General features: G+C 38.3%; 1 protein-coding gene across 1 annotated transcript in view; it reads right to left on the reverse strand.

Annotated features, from left to right (window-relative positions):
• Positions 1–7,978: 7,978 nt before the first annotated feature.
• LOC131791923 (uncharacterized) overlaps positions 7,979–20,316 on the reverse strand; it is a 37,490-nt gene continuing 25,152 nt past the window's right edge. The window contains exons 29-43 of the mRNA XM_066171726.1: positions 18,090–18,185; positions 17,613–17,708; positions 17,137–17,232; positions 16,661–16,756; positions 16,184–16,279; positions 15,839–15,931; positions 15,044–15,139; positions 14,568–14,663; positions 14,104–14,199; positions 13,628–13,723; positions 12,200–12,262; positions 11,864–11,926; positions 11,528–11,590; positions 10,497–10,535; positions 7,979–9,022 (exon numbers count right to left, since the gene is read on the reverse strand). Coding sequence (XP_066027823.1) covers positions 8,801–9,022; positions 10,497–10,535; positions 11,528–11,590; positions 11,864–11,926; positions 12,200–12,262; positions 13,628–13,723; positions 14,104–14,199; positions 14,568–14,663; positions 15,044–15,139; positions 15,839–15,931; positions 16,184–16,279; positions 16,661–16,756; positions 17,137–17,232; positions 17,613–17,708; positions 18,090–18,185 — 1,407 coding nt within the window. The 3' untranslated portion in view covers positions 7,979–8,800. The remainder of the gene's footprint in view (positions 9,023–10,496; positions 10,536–11,527; positions 11,591–11,863; positions 11,927–12,199; positions 12,263–13,627; positions 13,724–14,103; positions 14,200–14,567; positions 14,664–15,043; positions 15,140–15,838; positions 15,932–16,183; positions 16,280–16,660; positions 16,757–17,136; positions 17,233–17,612; positions 17,709–18,089; positions 18,186–20,316) is intronic.

The raw sequence follows: 20,316 nt of genomic DNA on the forward strand, positions 1-20,316 counted from the left end.
AAAATGAAAGTGAATGTTGGGTCAAGGTCTACATAGTTTTATAGGAATGCGTTCGAGGACCTTCCAGAAAAGAAAACTACTCATTTCCAGCCAAGTTTCGGTGCGTGTGAAATCGATACCATAACCTTCTCAATAAGCCGAAGAATTCAAGGCTAAAAAAATTCTCGCATATTTTCGCTCCACGACTGCAAAACAAACATTTTACTATTTGAATATTCAATACCATTGACATTCTTGTTGATCTCGACAAATCCATGTATGGCGAAAGATTGTTGATCGCGGGCGATCGTTCCGCCCAAAAACAAAAAGTTGAAATGAGATCGCTGTACCACATCAAACGAACTCAAACAAATCTCATTTAGTTATTACGGAATACAGTACCGGTTTGTATAACATTTGCCATCATCAGACAGCTCGAGCGGAAGCTGAAACACTTATGAACGACATGACCTTGGCAGGTATTTCTCGGCCGTTAACTCATACTGTTTTCAATCGATTGCTCAGATAAAATATCGTTCAGCATACTTCCGTTATTAGTTTGTTTTGTTTATCTGATATTTGTTTTTGAATTCACACGAGGAATTCTTAACGAGCCTAAGTCAATAATGATCGAAATCTCTATTTACTTGAAGTTTGCACTTCCCGGCACCACCCAGGGGCTCGACTGACCATCTTACATCATTGCGGGGGTGGGGTGGGGTAGGTCTCGCAATGAACAGTGTCTCAGTGACAATGCCACTGTGGTTTGGGTTAAGTACCGAAAAGAAAGAAGCAACGCTTTTTATTATGCTCAGTTATTGTACTAATGGTCTCCTTTCTTGACGAAGATTGTTTCAAATCAGGGAAATATTTAATTTCCGCTAAGGAAGTACGATTTTGTGAAATTATGATGACTGAAGGAAAAAGAAAAATTCACGCCTCAATTATTTCTTTCGCTCTGCCCCCACGCACTTAAATATACACCTTGAAAAGGAAGCATTATACCTACACTTACTTGAATTACACATCGTAAATCCTTTTCGGAAAACCATTAGAGAGAGAAGAGGGGGTGCAAACACAAAAGGATAACTTTTACCCACATTGAACAATTGATTTCAGCTGTGATTACGGTTTGTAAATTTTAATCGTGTAATTATCCATTTTAATTAACCCCATACTTCCTTAAAATGTTTTGCTAGACGAGCCTGAAGTCATAACGAACAATTTAAAGTTTTTAATCGTTTAAACAAGGTTTTTCTGTGGTTTTCCTTAATAACAGCGTCGCTTCCCGGGAACGTGCAATTTGTCTGATCTGTAAATGAATTTCCTTCCCACAAAGAAACGTATCTTTTCAATTTCTTTCAATTCAACGCATGGGCTCGGTTTCCGCGGTTGTCTGACGTCTAAACATGAACTGGCGATCACAATTTGACTCGATGCCAGAACAAAAGAAACGTTATATTAAAAAGAAATGAATTAATCCCCTAGCTTTCAAGCTATCTTATGGTTTTTACTTAAACAGTTAAATATAAACTTCAGTTAAGGAGCGATGTTTTTTCAGTCATGCCACGAGCGCGGGATGAGTCGAACCCCAGACCAAATTGATCCGGAAAGCACAAAGCAATCAGCACTTGCGAAAAACAATTTTCCCTTTTCTAAAGAGATTCTTTTGAAAGTTAGAAAAGCCTTCCCTCCAATCCTCTTTTATAAGAGAGATTTAAACGGGAACCAGGAGCCCATGACGGAACTACTACCAACTTAAACGGAACTACTATCTCACTTTGCGCACAGCGGCTCGAGGAAGACGTCATTTACACATAGGCGAAGATTTTTGCGTGACTTGAAGGAAAACCCTTTCAAACTGCATGCAGAGCCCGTGGACGTAAAAGTACCCCACGGCTCCACTCACGTTCCTGGCGGGCACGCAAACCATTGAAAAACAACTGAGCAAGGAAATACTTAGTTTTTCAGACACTGAATAATCAACATTGCGACATGCGAAAATGACATACGACCTATGCCTTCGCAAGGATAAAATCGGAAGTGTTGCGTGAGCGTTGGTGTATTTTCTGTATTTTTAGCTTTCAATCCGTGTTATAGTGTAAAATATCACAGCATCGTGTTCCATTTAAATCCTTTAAGAGGATTTAGAGCATTCCTCAATAGAACACGAGTATACATTGGGGGACTCCGCCTCCAGGAGATGGCATCGGAATTTTAATCTCTCGCGGTTAGGAGGAATTTAAATAAAAATCCTAATTCAAACCATCATTCATCGGGTTGATGAGTTTCAAGAGAGATAACGGTCTCTTTTGATTGCATTCTAGGTAGAAAAACTCTTAAACATCAATACCATGACAAATCTTCCCAGGGGGCTTTACAAAATGCCATGAGTGTCATTTTTCTGTCGCTGATTACCCAACTACATGAGGAGGGATGGGTAGGTAGGGGCAAAGCAAGAAAATCTTACATGGGATCATGGGAACGCTCCACCAGTCTTAAAATAACCTATTTTGGCTCAAAAGGCACTCCTTTATCCTTTATTGCATAAACTACCCCCGCGTAGGAGGGGAACCCCAACCTTAATCAAACTTGGGTTTAAATTCATGGCTCACCTTTAAAACCTGAGGGAAAAGAAGAGCGCAGTGAATTTATTACTTACTTTCCCTGTCACACCTGTTTACCCCCGTTCCGACCATACCACCCCTCATGTTTTCCATAAGGATCCTACCTCAAATACCACCGGTTCGATGCTCCCGCGGACGCCAGAGGCCAAGTACTTAGAAGGGGGGTAGCTCTCACGTCCCGCCGCTATCCGCGGCAGGACGTGCGTTGGTGGTCGTATCCAACGCAGGAGAGCTTAGGTCGATTACCTCTTCAAATTCAAATGAAGAAGTACTGGTGATAGTGATGGTGGAAGCTGGTGATGGTGAAGCCGACGTCAACTTTGATGACGCTTGTTCGTAGGAGCAGCGCTCAATACCGGAAGTCTCCGCTATGATGGGGTCAACAGCGAGCGATGGCTGCGGTCTACAAAACATTTTGGCATTGTCTTCACCGTAAGATTGAACCTCAACTTTTTGCACCTTTCTGGGTGAAGGCGAAATTCTCCTAAAGGAACGGGGGCTCCTTCTCAAGGCGCTCAGCCATCTTCGTGGGGTATTTTTGCCTGGATTGGTTGACTCTACCGGACCAGAGTCGCAGGGAGAAGGCGAAACCCTTGCAGAGGTACGGCGGCTCCTTCTCAAGGCGCTCAGCCATCTCCGTGGGGGACTGTTTCTGAGACTGGTTGACTCAACGATACTGGAGTTGCTGGAAGTGGACAATTGTGCGGAATCACCCGTGGGTCTTTCTGAAGGAGGCAAGGCGCTTGGAGACTGACAAGTTATTCGGTCAATGCTTCTCGACAGGTGCTCGAGTGATCTGATAGCATTTCGAAGGGCATTTCTTCTTGAGTAGCCTTGGAGTCTCTGAGCAACCGTGCACATAGACGAGAGTTTTCTCTCTGCTGAATCACCCACATTATCGTTCTCGTCAATCCCACTGCAAGCAACTGAATCTTCTATCGAATGACGCCGAACGGGTGCTCTATGGTGCACTGGAGTTGGTGGATCGTAAAGATGGCTCAGAGTGTGAGAATGGGACTTATCGCTGATGCTAGTGGCTCGATTCGCGTCTGTACCAGTCGAAGGAGGACCACACAAAAGATGGCTGATTGAGGACGAGTGAGATGGAATGTTGTGACCAATGCTTCCCTCTGCCAACAGGGACGGGATTTGCGGGTCAAGTGAGTCAGGTACCTCTCCAGGACTGAGTATTCTAGGCGAAAATGAGGCTAGATCACTAATAAGCCAGTCGGGTAAGTAATCAGTAAGTTTCTCTAAGGCGCTGTCGAACTCCTCATCTGAAGAACCACATACTGGATTCCGACGTAGGTCCTCCAACGACCCTCGAAGCCGCGCCAGGAATGATGAAACGCTGCCAGAGCTTGCACTGTTGTTATCTTCCACATCCTCGCGGTATTTATTCTTGCTGTCGCATTTTGAGGCGCTTAGGAATAATTCCTCTCCAGACCCTGAAGTCACGGTATGTCCCACTCTCTCTGATTTCGCCAAGGCCTCTTCCAATCGACTCTTTAAATCACTACAGGTGCGTCTCGCTCTTTGCAAGCGCTCCAAAGGCGTCAATAGTGAACGTGGACAGGAACTTGAACTTTGGGAGCCGCTTTCTGAATTCGTGCTTTTCACGGACTCAGATGGGCTGCGCAGGTATTTGTCTGACTTTCGGCCTCTTTTTGAGGCACAGTTCTTGACGGAAGTCTCACTAATTGACTCGCTGTAACTACAAATACGAGATTGACAGTTACCCATTTCAGAAAGGTAAATCTATCGAAATTTCTTGCTTTAAGAAAAAGTACGTCTTTCTTGAACAGAGAAACGAGTCGATGTGTTCTTTTTCGTTGTTACGTCTCTGATACGCAATAATTAATTTGCGCGCGCGTGTGACGCAAAGAATAATTACTGTGTGTAGAGAGCCGATTTTTTGCATTTTTCTTTTTTTTTTTTGTCTTTTCGCTGTAATTTTTTCTTTTTACACCAATTCTTTCCTAAAATATTCCAGGACGTCCAAACTATTTTCAATACATAAATTTTTAAAGTTAATCTCTTTAAAAAATACGAGTGGTCAAATACCGCTGAAAATATGCTACATACAGTCCGAAAATTTTATCAGCTTTGATTTATATGCGAAACAAAGGAGGCTTGTCAGGCTTGCAAAGTGTACTTTTCTATTTTATTTCATTCACTGTTGTTTATAGAAAAGAGAGATTTTCCTCAAATTGCCATTTCCCTCTCAACTGTAAAAATTAAAACTAATTTATTTGACCAATAGGTACTTCCTACCATGAATTAATCTTATGCCCAGGCCTTCCTCGGCCGAGATGCATGAGTACCTTTTCATTTGAGATGGGTTCCCTATAAATGCCGCTTGAAACAATGGAAGCAGATTTCACCAGCCATATGTTTGTGTTGTTCGTCATGAGCCACAGCGCACAAGCTGTGCTCATGATTAACCTTCCGCAGAAATGGTGAGGTAAGTTTTGACTGACGCGCAATTGATTTTTCGTTTGCGGGGCCAAACTAGGTCGAGAAAGTATAACCATAATACAAGAGATTACAAGTGAGTACAGATCTTTTCAAAGTGTAGAATCTCAGGTCAACAAAATTTTTTACAGGACGTTTATTGTTTCAAGTTATCTGTGTTGATTAGTCAAGTCAATCCGGTGCTTTTTGCCGCAGTTTCTTTAGAAGCTTTTCGCAACAGTTGACCAGTCTTAGCAGGAACACAGTTCCTGAGGCTTCGCTTAGAGGCATGGTTTCTCGTGTTCTGTAAGAAGAAATGCCTTTCTCTCCCTCCCCCCACCCCCCACCCCCCACCCCCCACCCCCCACCCCACTTCACATATAACTGCAACAAAGTTATGGTAACAGAATTTTATAAAATGCAATTTTGGACTTTTTTTTATAATACATGAATTTAAAATCCGCCTTTACCTCTGACACTTTCCAGACTTGAAACCGACCATTACCTGCCGGTTCGCATGCAAACTTGTAACTCTGAATAATTTCAAACTCGCGGAAAATTAAGTTCAACATGCCAAATTGTCAGAGCTCACCGGTGGATTTAATGACTGCATAGCCTTAAATCATGACACCCTAGGCATCACCTCCCTGGGTGGTAGTGGGGGAGGTAGCATGGTTCCCCGCAAAATTATAGGTAATTGAAGTAGTAAAGACGTGCATTCCTTTATTCTGAGCAAGAATTGATTTTATGGGTACTTACGTAAAGCAGCAATTTGCTATGGCAAAGTCAAAAATTAAATATAGATCAGAAAGCTCAGATATGTGAGAAATAATAGTTTTAGCGTGAGAACGTAAGATTTCAAAATTCTTTTAAGTGTTTCATGCTCAATGCTTGAGACTTGAGCGCTCTGATATTTACTGTAGACGACCTTGAGAAGATGATTGCAACCAACTTGGCGAACCTTTTATGCCACAAATCTATCACATTAAACTTTTTACTCCTAGCATAAAATCTAACAGATTTCCTTGCGTCAATTTTGCACCAATTAAAGCACGGTCACGCTTAACGCAAATATTGCAAGCGTGGGAAAAAGAACAATTTCAAAGAATACAAAAAAGGCCCGATTGATAGAACAACTTTCATTTTAAAATAAACTTTATCAGTAAGTCGACTTGCGTTAATCTCTAGTTATTTAAAAACAAATGAAAGGCCACAATACATTAGCCTTTAATTTACTAATATTTACACGTGCGCCTAAAAACCTCAAAGCGCCATTGACTGCTGACACGCAATAACATCAATATACTTGGGTTTGAAGGTCAGGACATGAGCACGATAAAAAATGAAGAAGCGGAAATCAATTTCTTTCGAAACTTGTCGAGAGGAGAGTTTGAACGATTTACAATATGGACTTACCTCTCAGTAACATTCGCCGGAGCAAAAGTATTTCGAGAAAACACATCCAATATTCTTGTCACTGCAGTCGCAATACTCGGCTAAATTATATTTCGAATGTAAAATTTCCATGTGTTATTTCTTGCTGAAGAGTTCGTGGTTTTCCAACACTAGAGGACTTTTCTACAATCCATACTAGAAACCGGATTCGAATAACTAACAATTTTGAGTTCACTACACACTGGCAAATGACGAACATGATATATTCATAAACACCCAAAGGTTTTCATAAGACCTTTGTTGCCCCGGTGATATCCTAAGTTTATTGTTAAAACACTTAAAACGCTGAAGAACTAATTTGTCGCTCTCAAAATTCAGCTACCGAGAAATTATTTGATAATGCATGTTGTTTAAGAAAAGGTCACTAGTCTACGTCGATTTGAAAAACTTTTTCTTTTTTCTGTCGCGAAGCTTATGTCATATTTATTCGTCACGGGTACTCAAACCACGCAAAAAGCGTTAAAATAACTTGTTCAAACATACATAGTTCCTCCGCAAACACGCCGTGTTGACGTCAAACGGTGTCACTAAAATACTTGAGAAAGGATTTTCTAAAACTAACACGTAGTGCTGTTGTGTAAGTGAAGTGAAAAGTCTCTCAAGATTCTGACAACATATTCGAATAACGCGCGCAGAGTGAATAGTTCTTAGTAACAATCACGTTAAGCAGTGTAGGGAATGTTTTTTTTTTCAGATTTAAAGCAAAAGGAAAGAATCACTGCTCTCTGTTTCATTTGAATCATTTCTTTACTACCAACAAAGTGCGCGCTCAACTAGTGATGGGTCGATCAATTCGAAACTTCAACATCCCCTTCGGCAACCCCCCGAGCATTTAAAATTTTTGAAGAAGAGTTCGTTCAAATTTCCGCCCCCCACCCCCGGGAAAAATTTGTGTTCAAATACCCCACTAGTATACAAGTCTTTATTGAACGATTCTTTTTGTGATCAACGAATGTTGTAAAATTTAGTAAATCACATAATAGTTTTTTGGTGCCGCTGTTTGGTTTTTCGCTGGTACGTATCATTTTTTAATGTGAAAATTGTATTCTAAGCCATTTGCTCACGAATCGGACTCTACCTCAAACTCATTTTGTATTCTCTTGGTTCAGCTTTCCTACCCCATTGAGACGAGGTTCAAATTCCCCACCCCCGGGGCACCCACGACAGTCAAATAATAATCCTTCTTCGCAAAAAGATCAGTTTTACACTGAAAAGAAGAGTTAGACTAGAAAAGCGACTCCCGCCTGAGTTTGACTCCCGACAAAGCAAACGTAATAAACCCCTTCCCCCTCCCCCCGAGATACCCAGTTGTCAGTGTTTGGCGCTCTATCCTTCAATGAAGACTTGGAATTCAGAATCGTCCCAGTCTTGCTCTCCTGCTAATTCTCTAGTTTTACTCGGAATACAGCTCTCTCTATTCTGAGAGAAGGGCTCTTTCGATCCAGAAAATATTTAAGAACGGCTTCCACACCAATAATTAATTTATTAAGTAACTTGTTGAACATCATAATACACAGAATTACAGGAGAAAAATCCTGAAAATCTTTCATGTTTTAAAACGGACTTGAAAGTTAAAACTACTTCTCACAGCAAGAAATAACTACACATTAATATATCTCTCAGTTAGTACGTGCATCTTTATTGGTCTATTGATCGGACCGTATTTCTCTATACAGCCTGCTAAATGCAAACCTTTGCTCTGGTCGCCAAAAAAGATTTAATAAAAATGTTTGAGTTACAGTTAGGTACCGAGTTTTTTTATCGCGCAGATTTATGTCGCAAGCGCAAATCAAAACATTACTGGCTGAATTGCCATCCACAAACAATAGAGATATTTTGCGCAGAAAACATTTTTTCTTTCTCTTGAAATCTGATCGGCACAAAAAAGGAAAAAAACAAACAAACAAAAAAAAAAAACCGAAAAAAACAGAACACAACAATAAAGCCCCAGGGCACTAAAGTGTCAAAAAGTGACCTTGGCGTCTGCCGGTCTCAGTTATTAGTTTGTTTTGCTTTAAAATTCTAATAACTTTCAAAAACGATCAACTTGTGAGTTAGTGCATGAATTTTCAAAATTAGAATCATTCAGACAGTTTAAGCAATCCTGTGCGGTATGCTTACTGCTTTACTAAGAAATCGGCCATAAAAACAAGATAACCGACTCACTAATCTAAAAGAAAAAAATGAGTAATATGCAAGTTTTCACTACATCACAACTTCTTTGCTCACTGATGATCGGTTTTTTTCCTACACAACCCCGCACAAAAAATTGTCAATGAGCATTTTTAGATGTGTGAATCACCAGGCGATTCATCCATAATGCAAGGAGAAAACTGTTCACATCCTGGGCTGAGATGTAAACGGCTGAGGCCAAGCTCAACATCTTTCATCGAGTCTCTTCCACATTCGCCTTCTTCAACGATGTCTCTCGGACAAGTCATCTCTGTTTGGGTTATCAACTTCTTTCCTGACATTTTAGGCAAACTTTCTGTCTTCTTCCCTTTTAGCTATGAAGAGAGAAAAAGGTACATAATGTATACAAGAAGCAAAGTGTAAAAGTATGTTATCGTGTTATAACCATAGTTGTATTGATAACACTCAGTAGACTTTGCTGAAAGGAAAAGAGTTCGAAGTAGGGTAATGTGAAAAGGATAAGCGATAGGAAAGGTGAAAAACGCGAATGACAAACGAAGGAAACTACAGCATTAACCCTTAATTGGAGAGAGATGTTTTTCGTTTTGGTCATGTGTGTGGAAAAAATAAAAGTTTCCATGAGGAATCTAACTTCTGAATTTTTTTTTAATCCATGGCTTCTGTCGATGCAAACTTCCTGTCCAGTTAAACCGTGAGTTTTTTATTTCCGGTCCAATTGGAGTACACTATTCGACGCTTGAAATATTAACACGACAATTAAATAATCTTAGTAATACTCGATTTGGAAAGAAACGGACATATCACTTTTCAAGCAACAATTTTAGCTTTAGAGTTAACGATGGTTCGATTCCCAAATTTTGAACCAAATACGAATTATGCCTGGAAAATGAAAACTATGCTTAAAGTAGTTTTTGCAATGCTATATACGTGTTCATTTCCCAAAAAAATTTAATTCATCGCAGTTTTCTGGTCTTAAAGTCTAGTAAGCAACAATTAAAGCAAAGTGAATCTCGTAAGAGCGTCTCATAAACTCAAGACATTCATACGTTTTGCACTTCTATAGAAATTGATCCCTTTCTTGAATAAAGATTTGCTCTCAAAATATTTTCTGGTCAGGTTTCCTTGCTTTCTATCCAAGTTTCCTAGTAGCCCGCAAGCATATCATCCTATGACTGGGGTGGCACTACAACCCTTCCGAAGAAACAACAAGAAAGAAACGGAAAGAGCTCGCAACTTCTTTCAACGTTTTGTTCAAAAGCTATAAAATATTTCACTTTCAAACTCTGACCTAACTATTTATTTTTAAGTTTCCATGAGGAATCTAACTTCTGAATTTTTCCTTTATTTTTCGAAGTTCCGCGTTCACGACGAAAAAAAATTGTTTCCCTCTTTCACTACCGAGCTCAAAATTTTTGAAACCCGCTATTACCACTAATTTGTCACCCTAACACACAAAACTAATTTGTCACCCTGTCACACAAAACATATTTGCAGAATTTTTTCTAGTTCAAAGTGTTTTTCCATTTTGATCTTCTTCGTCTTCTTTTTTCAGTCAAGTACAAACTGCCAGACATGAACTTAGCTTGTGATACCGTCTCTCAGTTAAAGTTGGGCTTCAGGTAAATCACTAGGTGTTTTGTTACACAGCAAGTATCTCTAACACGTCATCAATATCTTTATCATTCAATCACTACACATCATACAAGAAGTGTAACTGTAAATAAATTCAAAGTAAGGGTTGACACATCACTCCGTTCCTACAACTGATTTTTGAAATTATTTATGAAAATGTTTTCAGAAATATACCGTTATAACTTCTAAACATACCTGTACATCGTACTCTCTTTCAAATGGTACTTTAGTAACCTGAAAGTAAGTCAAATAATACAACAATCAGTCCATGCACTGAAAGCTACACATCATTATTGTTATAAGAATGTAAGTTGTTGCTTTACACTCTCAGTACTATGAAAAAGCTTAGAGCTGCAAATAAACACTGACAACAAATGTTTATCACACATCAGGTAAACCAATAAATGTTATTAATCAACCGGAAGGTCCGTATTAGGAAAAACTGTGCCGAAGGGTGGTACTCAAGACAGAGCACACAGTTTTTTCTAATGCAGACCGACCTAGGCTGGTGAATAACATTTTTATTTTTTTTTCTGAAACTTGACGAAATGCTTGCGAAAAGAACCCGAAATATGTTGACATTTCTGCCGCAGTTTGTGTTCAAGGATAGTTTTCTTTGTCTTGAAGTAGGTTTTCCTTCCGTTGCTTAACAGCCTTCGTTGTCTGAATCTATAATTTAAAGTCACTTGCAACAATATTTACGTCGTTAAGCCTCTCTCGTAAATCGATGGAAAGGTGCAAAATGCACCTGGGTCCGAATGGGAAAATTAGGACCACTGGAGCGCGCGGAATTAGCCAATCAGATTCGAGGATTTAGGGTTCCGGACTACTGAGATGCTAACTGGAGCTATCACCGTTTTTTTCAGCCTGCTAAAGTTAATCTCTTGGAACAAAGCACAAGAAGGAATGAACCAATTGACATGCTACACAAGAATGAATGCTTTTAAATTCATAAAGCGTTTTAAATTAAGCCAGAGGAATGAAGCGAGAAAACATTCCTATTATCACATCTGAGATGTAACGAAGAATAACAAGGAAGTTCAGCTGAGCAAGTTCTTACTAATACAGGAGTGTTTACAAAATGCACATAACGTGAAGCTCGTTTCCTGAAATATACCATTTGATGTATCTGTTTATGTAAAATAGTGTTGGTAAATATGGTCAATTGACCAATGCAGAATTTCTACTACAAAATTAAACTTCTTCTGAACAGCAACCAAACATACCCTGGCACCAGCTACGAACTTTCTATGCAGGCGCACTTCAGGCGGCTTGATGTTAATAGTCCGCTAAGAAAGTAATTAAAAAGCACTCATGAGTTCACTGAACAGCCTCACTCCATAAGCTAAAATTAATGTAGCCTTGCAATGGCAGTTTCTGAAGAGAGGGGGAGAGGATTTGAAGAGCTACTACTTAAGCTAGAAAGTAATGATTCTCAAAATAATGACAACAGAACGAGACAGAGATATTTGAAGCTCAACCATTAAATAAATATGTTCAATTGACCAATGCAGAATTTCTACTACAAAATTAAACTTCTTCTGAACAGCAACCAAACATACCCTGGCACCAGCTACGAACTTTCTATGCAGGGGCACTTCAGGCGGCTCGATGTTAATAGTCCGCTAAGAAAGTAATTAAAAAGCACTCATGAGTTCACTGAACAGCCTCACTCCATAAGCTAAAATTAATGTAGCCTTGCAATGGCAGTTTCTGAAGAGAGGGGGAGAGGATTTGAAGAGCTACTACTTAAGCTAGAAAGTAATGATTCTCAAAATAATGACAACAGAACGAGACAGAGATATTTGAAGCTCAACCATTAAATAAATATGGTCAATTGACCAATGCAGAATTTCTACTACAAAATTAAACTTCTTCTGAACAGCAACCAAACATACCCTGGCACCAGCTACGAACTTTCTATGCAGGCGCACTTCAGGCGCCTCGATGTTAATAGTCCGCTAAGAAAGTAATTAAAAAGCACTCATGAGTTCACTGAACAGCCTCACTCCATAAGCTAAAATTAATGTAGCCTTGCAATGGCAGTTTCTGAAGAGAGGGGGAGAGGATTTGAAGAGCTACTACTTAAGCTAGAAAGTAATGATTCTCAAAATAATGACAACAGAACGAGACAGAGATATTTGAAGCTCAACCATTTTCCTTTAAGGGCTTCAAATTATGTGAATTTAAATCAGGACGTCTACCCCGGCTCCGGCCAACTGTATTCTAGAAGGTTTGTAGCCACACATCCTTCTCTTTTCACAAATTTTCAACGCATTACCACACAATTATCTAGCCGTAAGGTCCAGCAAACAAAGATTTAGTCATCATGAATTTTTTCGAAGCATCTAAAAATCAAGAAATTCACGAGTTTTAGCCCTTCTTTAGCGAAAACTGTTGTCTCCAAATATTTTGTGACCAGGTTTGCCTTTCTTTTTATCCATGGCTCCTGTCGATGCAAACTTCCCGTCCAGTTAAACCGCGAGTTTTTTATTTCCGGTCCAATTGGAGTACACTATTCGACGCTTGAAATATTAACATCTAAGTAATACTCAATTTGGTTTTGCACTTCTATAGAAATTGAACCCTTTCTTGAATAAAGATTTGCTCTCAAAATATTTTCTTGCCAATGTTCTTGCTTTCTATCCTAGTTTCCTAGTAGCTCGCAAGCATATCATCCTATGACTGGGGTGGCACTATAACCCTTCCGAAGAAACAACAAAAAAGAAACACAAAGAACTTGCAACTTCTTTCAACGTTAAGTTCAAAAGCTATGAAATATTTTACTTTCAAACTCCGACCTAACTCTTTATAACTTTAACAATTTATGCCTCTAACATACCATGTAACATACATGGTTCAATCTGCTTTTGGGAAGACTACACTCTTCAAATGTTTTTCAAGCATAAGGTCCCAAATAGTACTAACTTGTACAACAGTTCAGCATATCATGTGAATAAGGGAATAACATGACTTTTTGAGGGAATATTGTTTATTTGCGCCCTTGTAGTGTCATTTGCGCTACAAACTACAAGGGCGCAAATAAACAATATTCCCTCAAAAAGTCATGTCAATGATATCAAGAATGCGAGTTTTAATAATACAAGCTAAGTGAATGACGAATTCAAAGTCACTTCAAATCATCAAGTAAGCTGTAGGGCTGATAATGCATTAGCAGCCCGCTGTCAGTCTTTTGCGGCCCGCTGAGCGTGTGTTTTGAAGAGGCCGATTTTCTATTTGGCCGCGTATATTGATAATAATTCATTTTAATTTTATTTAACTGACTTAACTATATATAACATATACAAATTATGCTTCTAACGTACCATTTCTTCTTTTTTGACATCAGCTCCCTTCTCCATGAGCAACCTTGCAATATAAAAATTACCATTCCTCGCAGCCACAATGAGTGGAGTGTCCTCCTAAATATAGAAAAGAAAAACAATGGAAAAGTACAGCAATATATAAAGCGCTTTTTTCTTCTGTAATGACCAACCTCTGGATATATGGCTGAATCCTCTTTTGGGACGACTACACTCTTCCAATGTTATTCAAGCATAAGGCCCGAGGTAGTATTACCTTGTACAACAGTTCAGCATGTCATGTGAATTCATTTTAATTGTTAGAAGAGGTAGTAAGAATGAAGCAATACAACGAACCCTGCACCACAGACATGACAACTGTCTATGCAAAGGTCCCTTCTGCTTGACCTTTTAAGATGGATTTCAGTTCCATAAAATATTGGACTTTCAAACTCTGACCTAACTATATATAACGTATACAAATTATGCTTCTAACGTACCCCTACTTCTTTGTTGACATCAGCTCCGTTCTCTATGAGCAAACTAGCAATAGGATGGTGACTATTCCTCACAGCCACAATGAGTGGAGTGTCCTCCTAAATATAGAAAAGAAGAACAATGGAAAAGTACAGCAATATATATAGCGCTTTTTTCTTCTGTAATGATCAACCTCTGGATAAAAGGCTGAATTCTCTTTTGGGACGACTACACTCTTCCAATGTTATTCAAGCATAAGGCCCGAGGTAGTATTACCTTGTACAACAGTTCAGCATGTCATGTGAATTCATTTTAATTGTTAGAATAGAAGCAATACAACGAACCCTGCACCACAGACATGACAACTGTCTATGCAAAGGTCCCTTCTGCTTGACCTTTTAAGATGGATTTCAGTTCCATAAAATAGTGGACTTTCAAACTCTGACTTAACTATATATAACGTATACAAATTATGCTTCTAACGTACCCCTACTTCTTTGTTGACATCAGCTCCGTTCTCTATGAGCAAACTAGCAATAGGATGGTGACTATTCCTCACAGCCACAATGAGTGGAGTGTCCTCCTAAATATAGAAAAGAAAAACAGTGGAAAAGTACAGCAATATATAAAGCGCTTTTTTCTTCTCTAATGATCAACCTCTGGATAAAAGGCTGAATCCTCTTTTGGGACGACTACACTCTTCCAATGTTATTCAAAGATAAGGCCCGAGGTAGTATTACCTTGTACAACAGTTCAGCATGTCATGTGAATTCATTTTAATTGTTAGAAGAGGTAGTAAGAATGAAGCAATACAACGAACCCTGCACCACAGACATGACAACTGTCTATGCAAAGGTCCCTTCTGCTTGACCTTTTAAGATGGATTTCAGTTCCATAAAATATTGGACTTTCAAACTCTGACTTAACTATATATAACCTATACAAATTATGCTTCTAACGTACCCCTACTTCTTTGTTGACATCAGCTCCCTTATCTATGAGCAAACTAGCAATACGATGGTGACTATTCCTCACAGCCACAATGAGTGGAGTGTCCTCCTAAATATAGAAAAGAAAAACAATAGAAAAGTACAGCAATATATAAAGCGCTTTTTTCTTCTCTAATGATCAACCTCTGGATAAAAGGCTGAATCCTCTTTTGGGACGACTACACTCTTCAAATGTTATTCAAGCATAAGGTCCGAGGTAGTATTACCTTGTACAACAGTTCAGCAAGGCATGTGAATTCGATTTAAAGGTTACATGACGATTCCCAAATTTTGAACTAGATAAGAATTATGCCTGGAAAATGAAAACTATGCTTAAAGAAGTTTTTCCAATGCTTTACATGTGTTCATTTCCCCCAAAAAACTTAATTCATTGCCACGCATTTTTCTGGTCGTAAAGTCTAGTAAGCAACAATTAAAGCTAAGTGAATCTCGTAAGAGCGTCTCATAAACGCAAGACATTCATACGTTTTGCACTTCTATAGAAATTGATCCCTTTCCTGAATAGAGATTTGCTCTCAAAATATTTTCTGATCAGGTTTCCTTGCTTTCTATCCAAGTTTTCTAGTAGCTGGCAAGCATATCATCCTATGACTGGGGTGGTACTATAACCCTTCCGAAGAAACAACAAGAAAGAAACACAAAGAACTTGCAACTTCTTTCAACGTTTAGTTCAAAAGCTGTGAATTATTTCACTTTCAAACTCCGACCTAACTCTGTATAACTTTTACAATTTATGCCTCTAACATACCTCACTTCCGGTGTTGACATCAGCTCCGTTCTCTACGAGCAACCTTACAATACCAGTGTCACCGTTCTTTACAGCCTCAGTGAATAAAGTGTCCTTGAAAATATGGAGAAAAACAATGAGAAAGTACAGAAAAAAACAAGCACATTTTCCTTCTGCAACATCCAACCTCCGTATACATGGTTCAATCTGCTTTTGGGAAGACTACACTCTTCAAATGTTTTTCAAGCATGAGGTCCCAAATAGTACTAACTTGTACAACAATTCAGCATATCATGTAAATTCATTTTAATTTTATTTAACTGACTTAACTATATATAACATATACAAATTATGCTTCTAACGTACCATTTCTTCTTTTTTGACATCAGCTCCCTTCTCCATGAGCAACCTTGCAATATAACTTTTACTATTCCTCACAGCCACAATGAGTGGAGTGTACTCCTAAATATAGAAAAGAAAAACCAATGGAAAAGTACAGCAATATATAAAGCGCTTTTTTCTTCTATAATGATCAACCTTTGGATAAAAGGCTGAATCCTCTTTTGGGACGACTACACTCTTCCAATGTTATTCAAGCATAAGGCCCGAGGTAGTATTACCTTGTACAACAGTTCAGCATGTCATGTGAATTCACTTTAATTTCTAGAAGAGGTAGTAAGAATGAAGCAATACAACGAACCCTGCACCACAGACATGACAACTGTCTATGCAAAGGTCCCTTCTGCTTGACCTTTTAAGATGGATTTCAGTTCCATAAAATATTGGACTTTCAAACTCTGACTTAACTATATATAACCTATACAAATTATGCTTCTAACGTACCCCTACTTCTTTGTTGACATCAGCTCCCTTCTCTATGAGCAACCTTGCAATATCACAATAACTATTCCTCACAGCCACAATGAGTGGAGTGTCCTCCTAAATATAGAAAAGAAAAACAGTGGAAAAGTACAGCAATATATAAAGCGCTTTTTTCTTCTGTAATGATCAACCTCTGGATAAAAGGCTGAATCCTCTTTGGGGACGACTACACTCTTCCAATGTTATTCAAGCATAAGGCCCGAGGTAGTATTACCTTGTACAACAGTTCAGCATGTCATGTGAATTCATTTTAATTTCTAGAAGAGGTAGTAAGAATGAAGCAATACAACGAACCCTGCACCACAGACATGACAACTGTCTATGCAAAGGTCCCTTCTGCTTGACCTTTTAAGATGGATTTCAGTTCCATAAAATATTGGACTTTCAAACTCTGACTTAACTATATATAACCTATACAAATTATGCTTCTAACGTACCCCTACTTCTTTGTTGACATCAGCTCCGTTCTCTATGAGCAACCTTGCAATAGAACAATAACTATTCCTCACAGCCACAATGAGTGGAGTGTCCTCCTAAATATAGAAAAGAAAAACAATGGAAAAGTACAGCAATATATAAAGCGCTTTTTTCTTCTGTAATGATCAACCTCTGGATAAAAGGCTGAATCCTCTTTTGGGACGACTACACTCTTCCAATGTTATTCAAGCATAAGGCCCGAGGTAGTATTACCTTGTACAACAGTTCAGCATGTCATGTGAATTCATTTTAATTTCTAGAAGAGGTAGTAAGAATGAAGCAATACAACGAACCCTGCACCAAAGACATGACAACTGTCTATGCAAAGGTCCCTTCTGCTTGACCTTTTAAGATGGATTTCAGTTCCATAAAATATTGGACTTTCAAACTCTGACTTAACTATATATAACCTATACAAATTATGCTTCTAACGTACCCCTACTTCTTTGTTGACATCAGCTCCCTTCTCTATGAGCAACCTTGCAATAGAACAATAACTATTCCTCACAGCCACAATGAGTGGAGTGTCCTCCTAAATATAGAAAAGAAAAACCAATGGAAAAGTACAGCAATATATAAAGCGCTTTTTTCTTCTATAATGATCAACCTCTGGATAAAAGGCTGAATCCTCTTTTGGGACGACTACACTCTTCCAATGTTATTCAAGCATAAGGCCCGAGGTAGTATTACCTTGTACAACAGTTCAGCATGTCATGTGAATTCATTTTAATTTCTAGAAGAGGTAGTAAGAATGAAGCAATACAACGAACCCTGCACCACAGACATGACAACTGTCTATGTAAAGGTCCCTTCTGCTTGACCTTTTAAGATGGATTTCAGTTCCATAAAATATTGGACTTTCAAACTCTGACTTAACTATATATAACCTATACAAATTATGCTTCTAACGTACCCCTACTTCTTTGCTGACATCAGCTCCGTTCTCTATGAGCAACCTAGCAATATGATAGTGACTATTCCTCACAGCCACAATGAGTGGAGTGTCCTCCTAAATATAGAAAAGAAAAAAATGGAAAAGTACAGCAATATATAAAGCGCTTTTTTCTTCTGTAATGATCAACCTCTGGATATAAGGCTGAATCCTCTTTTGGGACGACTACACTCTTCCAATGTTATTCAAGCATAAGGCCCGAGGTAGTATTGCCTTGTACAACAGTTCAGCAAGGCATGTGAATTCGATTTAAAGGTTACATGACGATTCCCAAATTTTGAACTAGATAAGAATTATGCCTGGAAAATGAAAACTATGCTTAAAGTAGTTTTTACAATGCTTTACATGTGTTCATTTCCCCCAAAAAACTTAATTCATCGCCACGCAGTTTTCTGGTCGTAAAGTCTAGTAAGCAACAATTAAAGCAAAGTGAATCTCGTAAGAGCGTCTCATAAACGCAAGACATTCATACGTTTTGCACTTCTATAGAAATTGATCCCTTTCTTGGATGAAGATTTGCTCTCAAAATATATTCTGGTCAGGTTTCCTTGCTTTCTATCCAAGTTTCCTAGTAGCTCGCAAGCATATCATCTTATGACTGGGGTGGTATTATAACCCTTCTAAAGAAACAACAAGAAAGAAACGGAAAGAGCTTGCAACTTCTTTCAACGTTTTGTTCAAAAGCTCTAAAATATTTCACTTTAAAACTTTGACCTAACTCTTTATATTTAAGTTTCCATGAGAAATCTAACTTCTGAATTTTTCCTTTATTTTTCTAAGTTCCACGTTCACGACGGAAAAAATTATTTCCCTCTTTCACTACCGAGCTCAAAATTTTTTAACCCCGCTATTACCACTTATTTGTTACCCTTACAACACATATTTGCAGAATGTTTTCTAGTTCAAAGTTTTTTTTCCATTTTGATCTTCTTCGTCTTCTTTTTTCAGTCAAGTATGGCTTAAAATGTACACGAAGGACAGCTGCTGTGTTACTGAGCAAACAGAAGGAATCTATTTGTCAAATAGAACGGCCGTGTGTCAATAACAGGATGTACGTAGTTACATTTTCCTATACAGTTCCGTCCAGTTTGGCCGCGACTTTCAAACCATACAAGATGGTTTTTCAGTTCCGGTCCGATTGACATTCACCGTTAAGAAATTTTTAACACATCGCTACGCAATTTTCTGAACTTGGAGCAGCTTTTCAATGGTAAATATAATTTTAAATATAAGTTTTCGTTTCCTAAAAATTATGTTGAATAGAAGAATTTGTTTCAAAATTTTTCTACTTTTACAACATAACATCACATAACCACACACCACCCTCTACACAACATATACCATTTACCCTTCTAACGTACCCTTCCTTCTTTGTTGACATCATCTCCGTTTATTTTAAGAAACCTAACAATATCAGTGTGACCATTTCGTACAGCTTCAATGACAATGAAGAAATGTATGAGAAACACAATGAGAAATGTACAGCAAGAAATAAAGCTCATTTTATCCTCTTCAATGACCAACCTAAGGATATATGGTTCAATCTGCTTTTGGAACGACGACATTCTTCAAATGTTTTTCAAGTGTAAGGTCCGAAGTAGTATTACCTCGTACAAAAGTTCAGCATATCATATGAATTCATTTTTATGGTTAGAAGGGGCAATAAGAATGAAGTAACGCATTGGGCTCAAGCACCACAGACATAGCAACTGTCTATGCATAAGTCCCTTCCTGATTAAGCACGAGTTTTTAACCTTCTAAGATGGTTTTCAGTTCCACGTTTCAGGACCTTTCAAATTTAAATGAAAACTATATAAACTAAATAATACTAGTTTCGGAAATAATGGTTATCTAACGTTTCAAGCGACAAAATAAGTTTTAGAATCAATAATAGTTTGATTATTAAACGTGATAAGACTAATAGTGGTAAAATGAAAGAGAGAAGTAAACTTGGAGAAGCTTTTCAACGGTAAATATCATTTTAAATATAAGTCTTTGTTTCTTAAAAATTTTGTTGAATTAAGACTTTGTTTCAAAATCTTTCTTTTTCTATAAATTTTCAACACATTACCAAGCGATTATCTGGCCGTAAAATCAAGTAAAAAACGATTTACTCATGGTGAATCTCTCTAGAAATTTCAAGGAATTCACAGGTTTTGCACTTCTTAACAAATTTAGCACTTCTTTT

The sequence above is a fragment of the Pocillopora verrucosa genome, chromosome 9, assembly GCF_036669915.1.
Source record: "Pocillopora verrucosa isolate sample1 chromosome 9, ASM3666991v2, whole genome shotgun sequence".
Classification (NCBI taxonomy): Eukaryota; Metazoa; Cnidaria; class Anthozoa; order Scleractinia; family Pocilloporidae; genus Pocillopora; species Pocillopora verrucosa.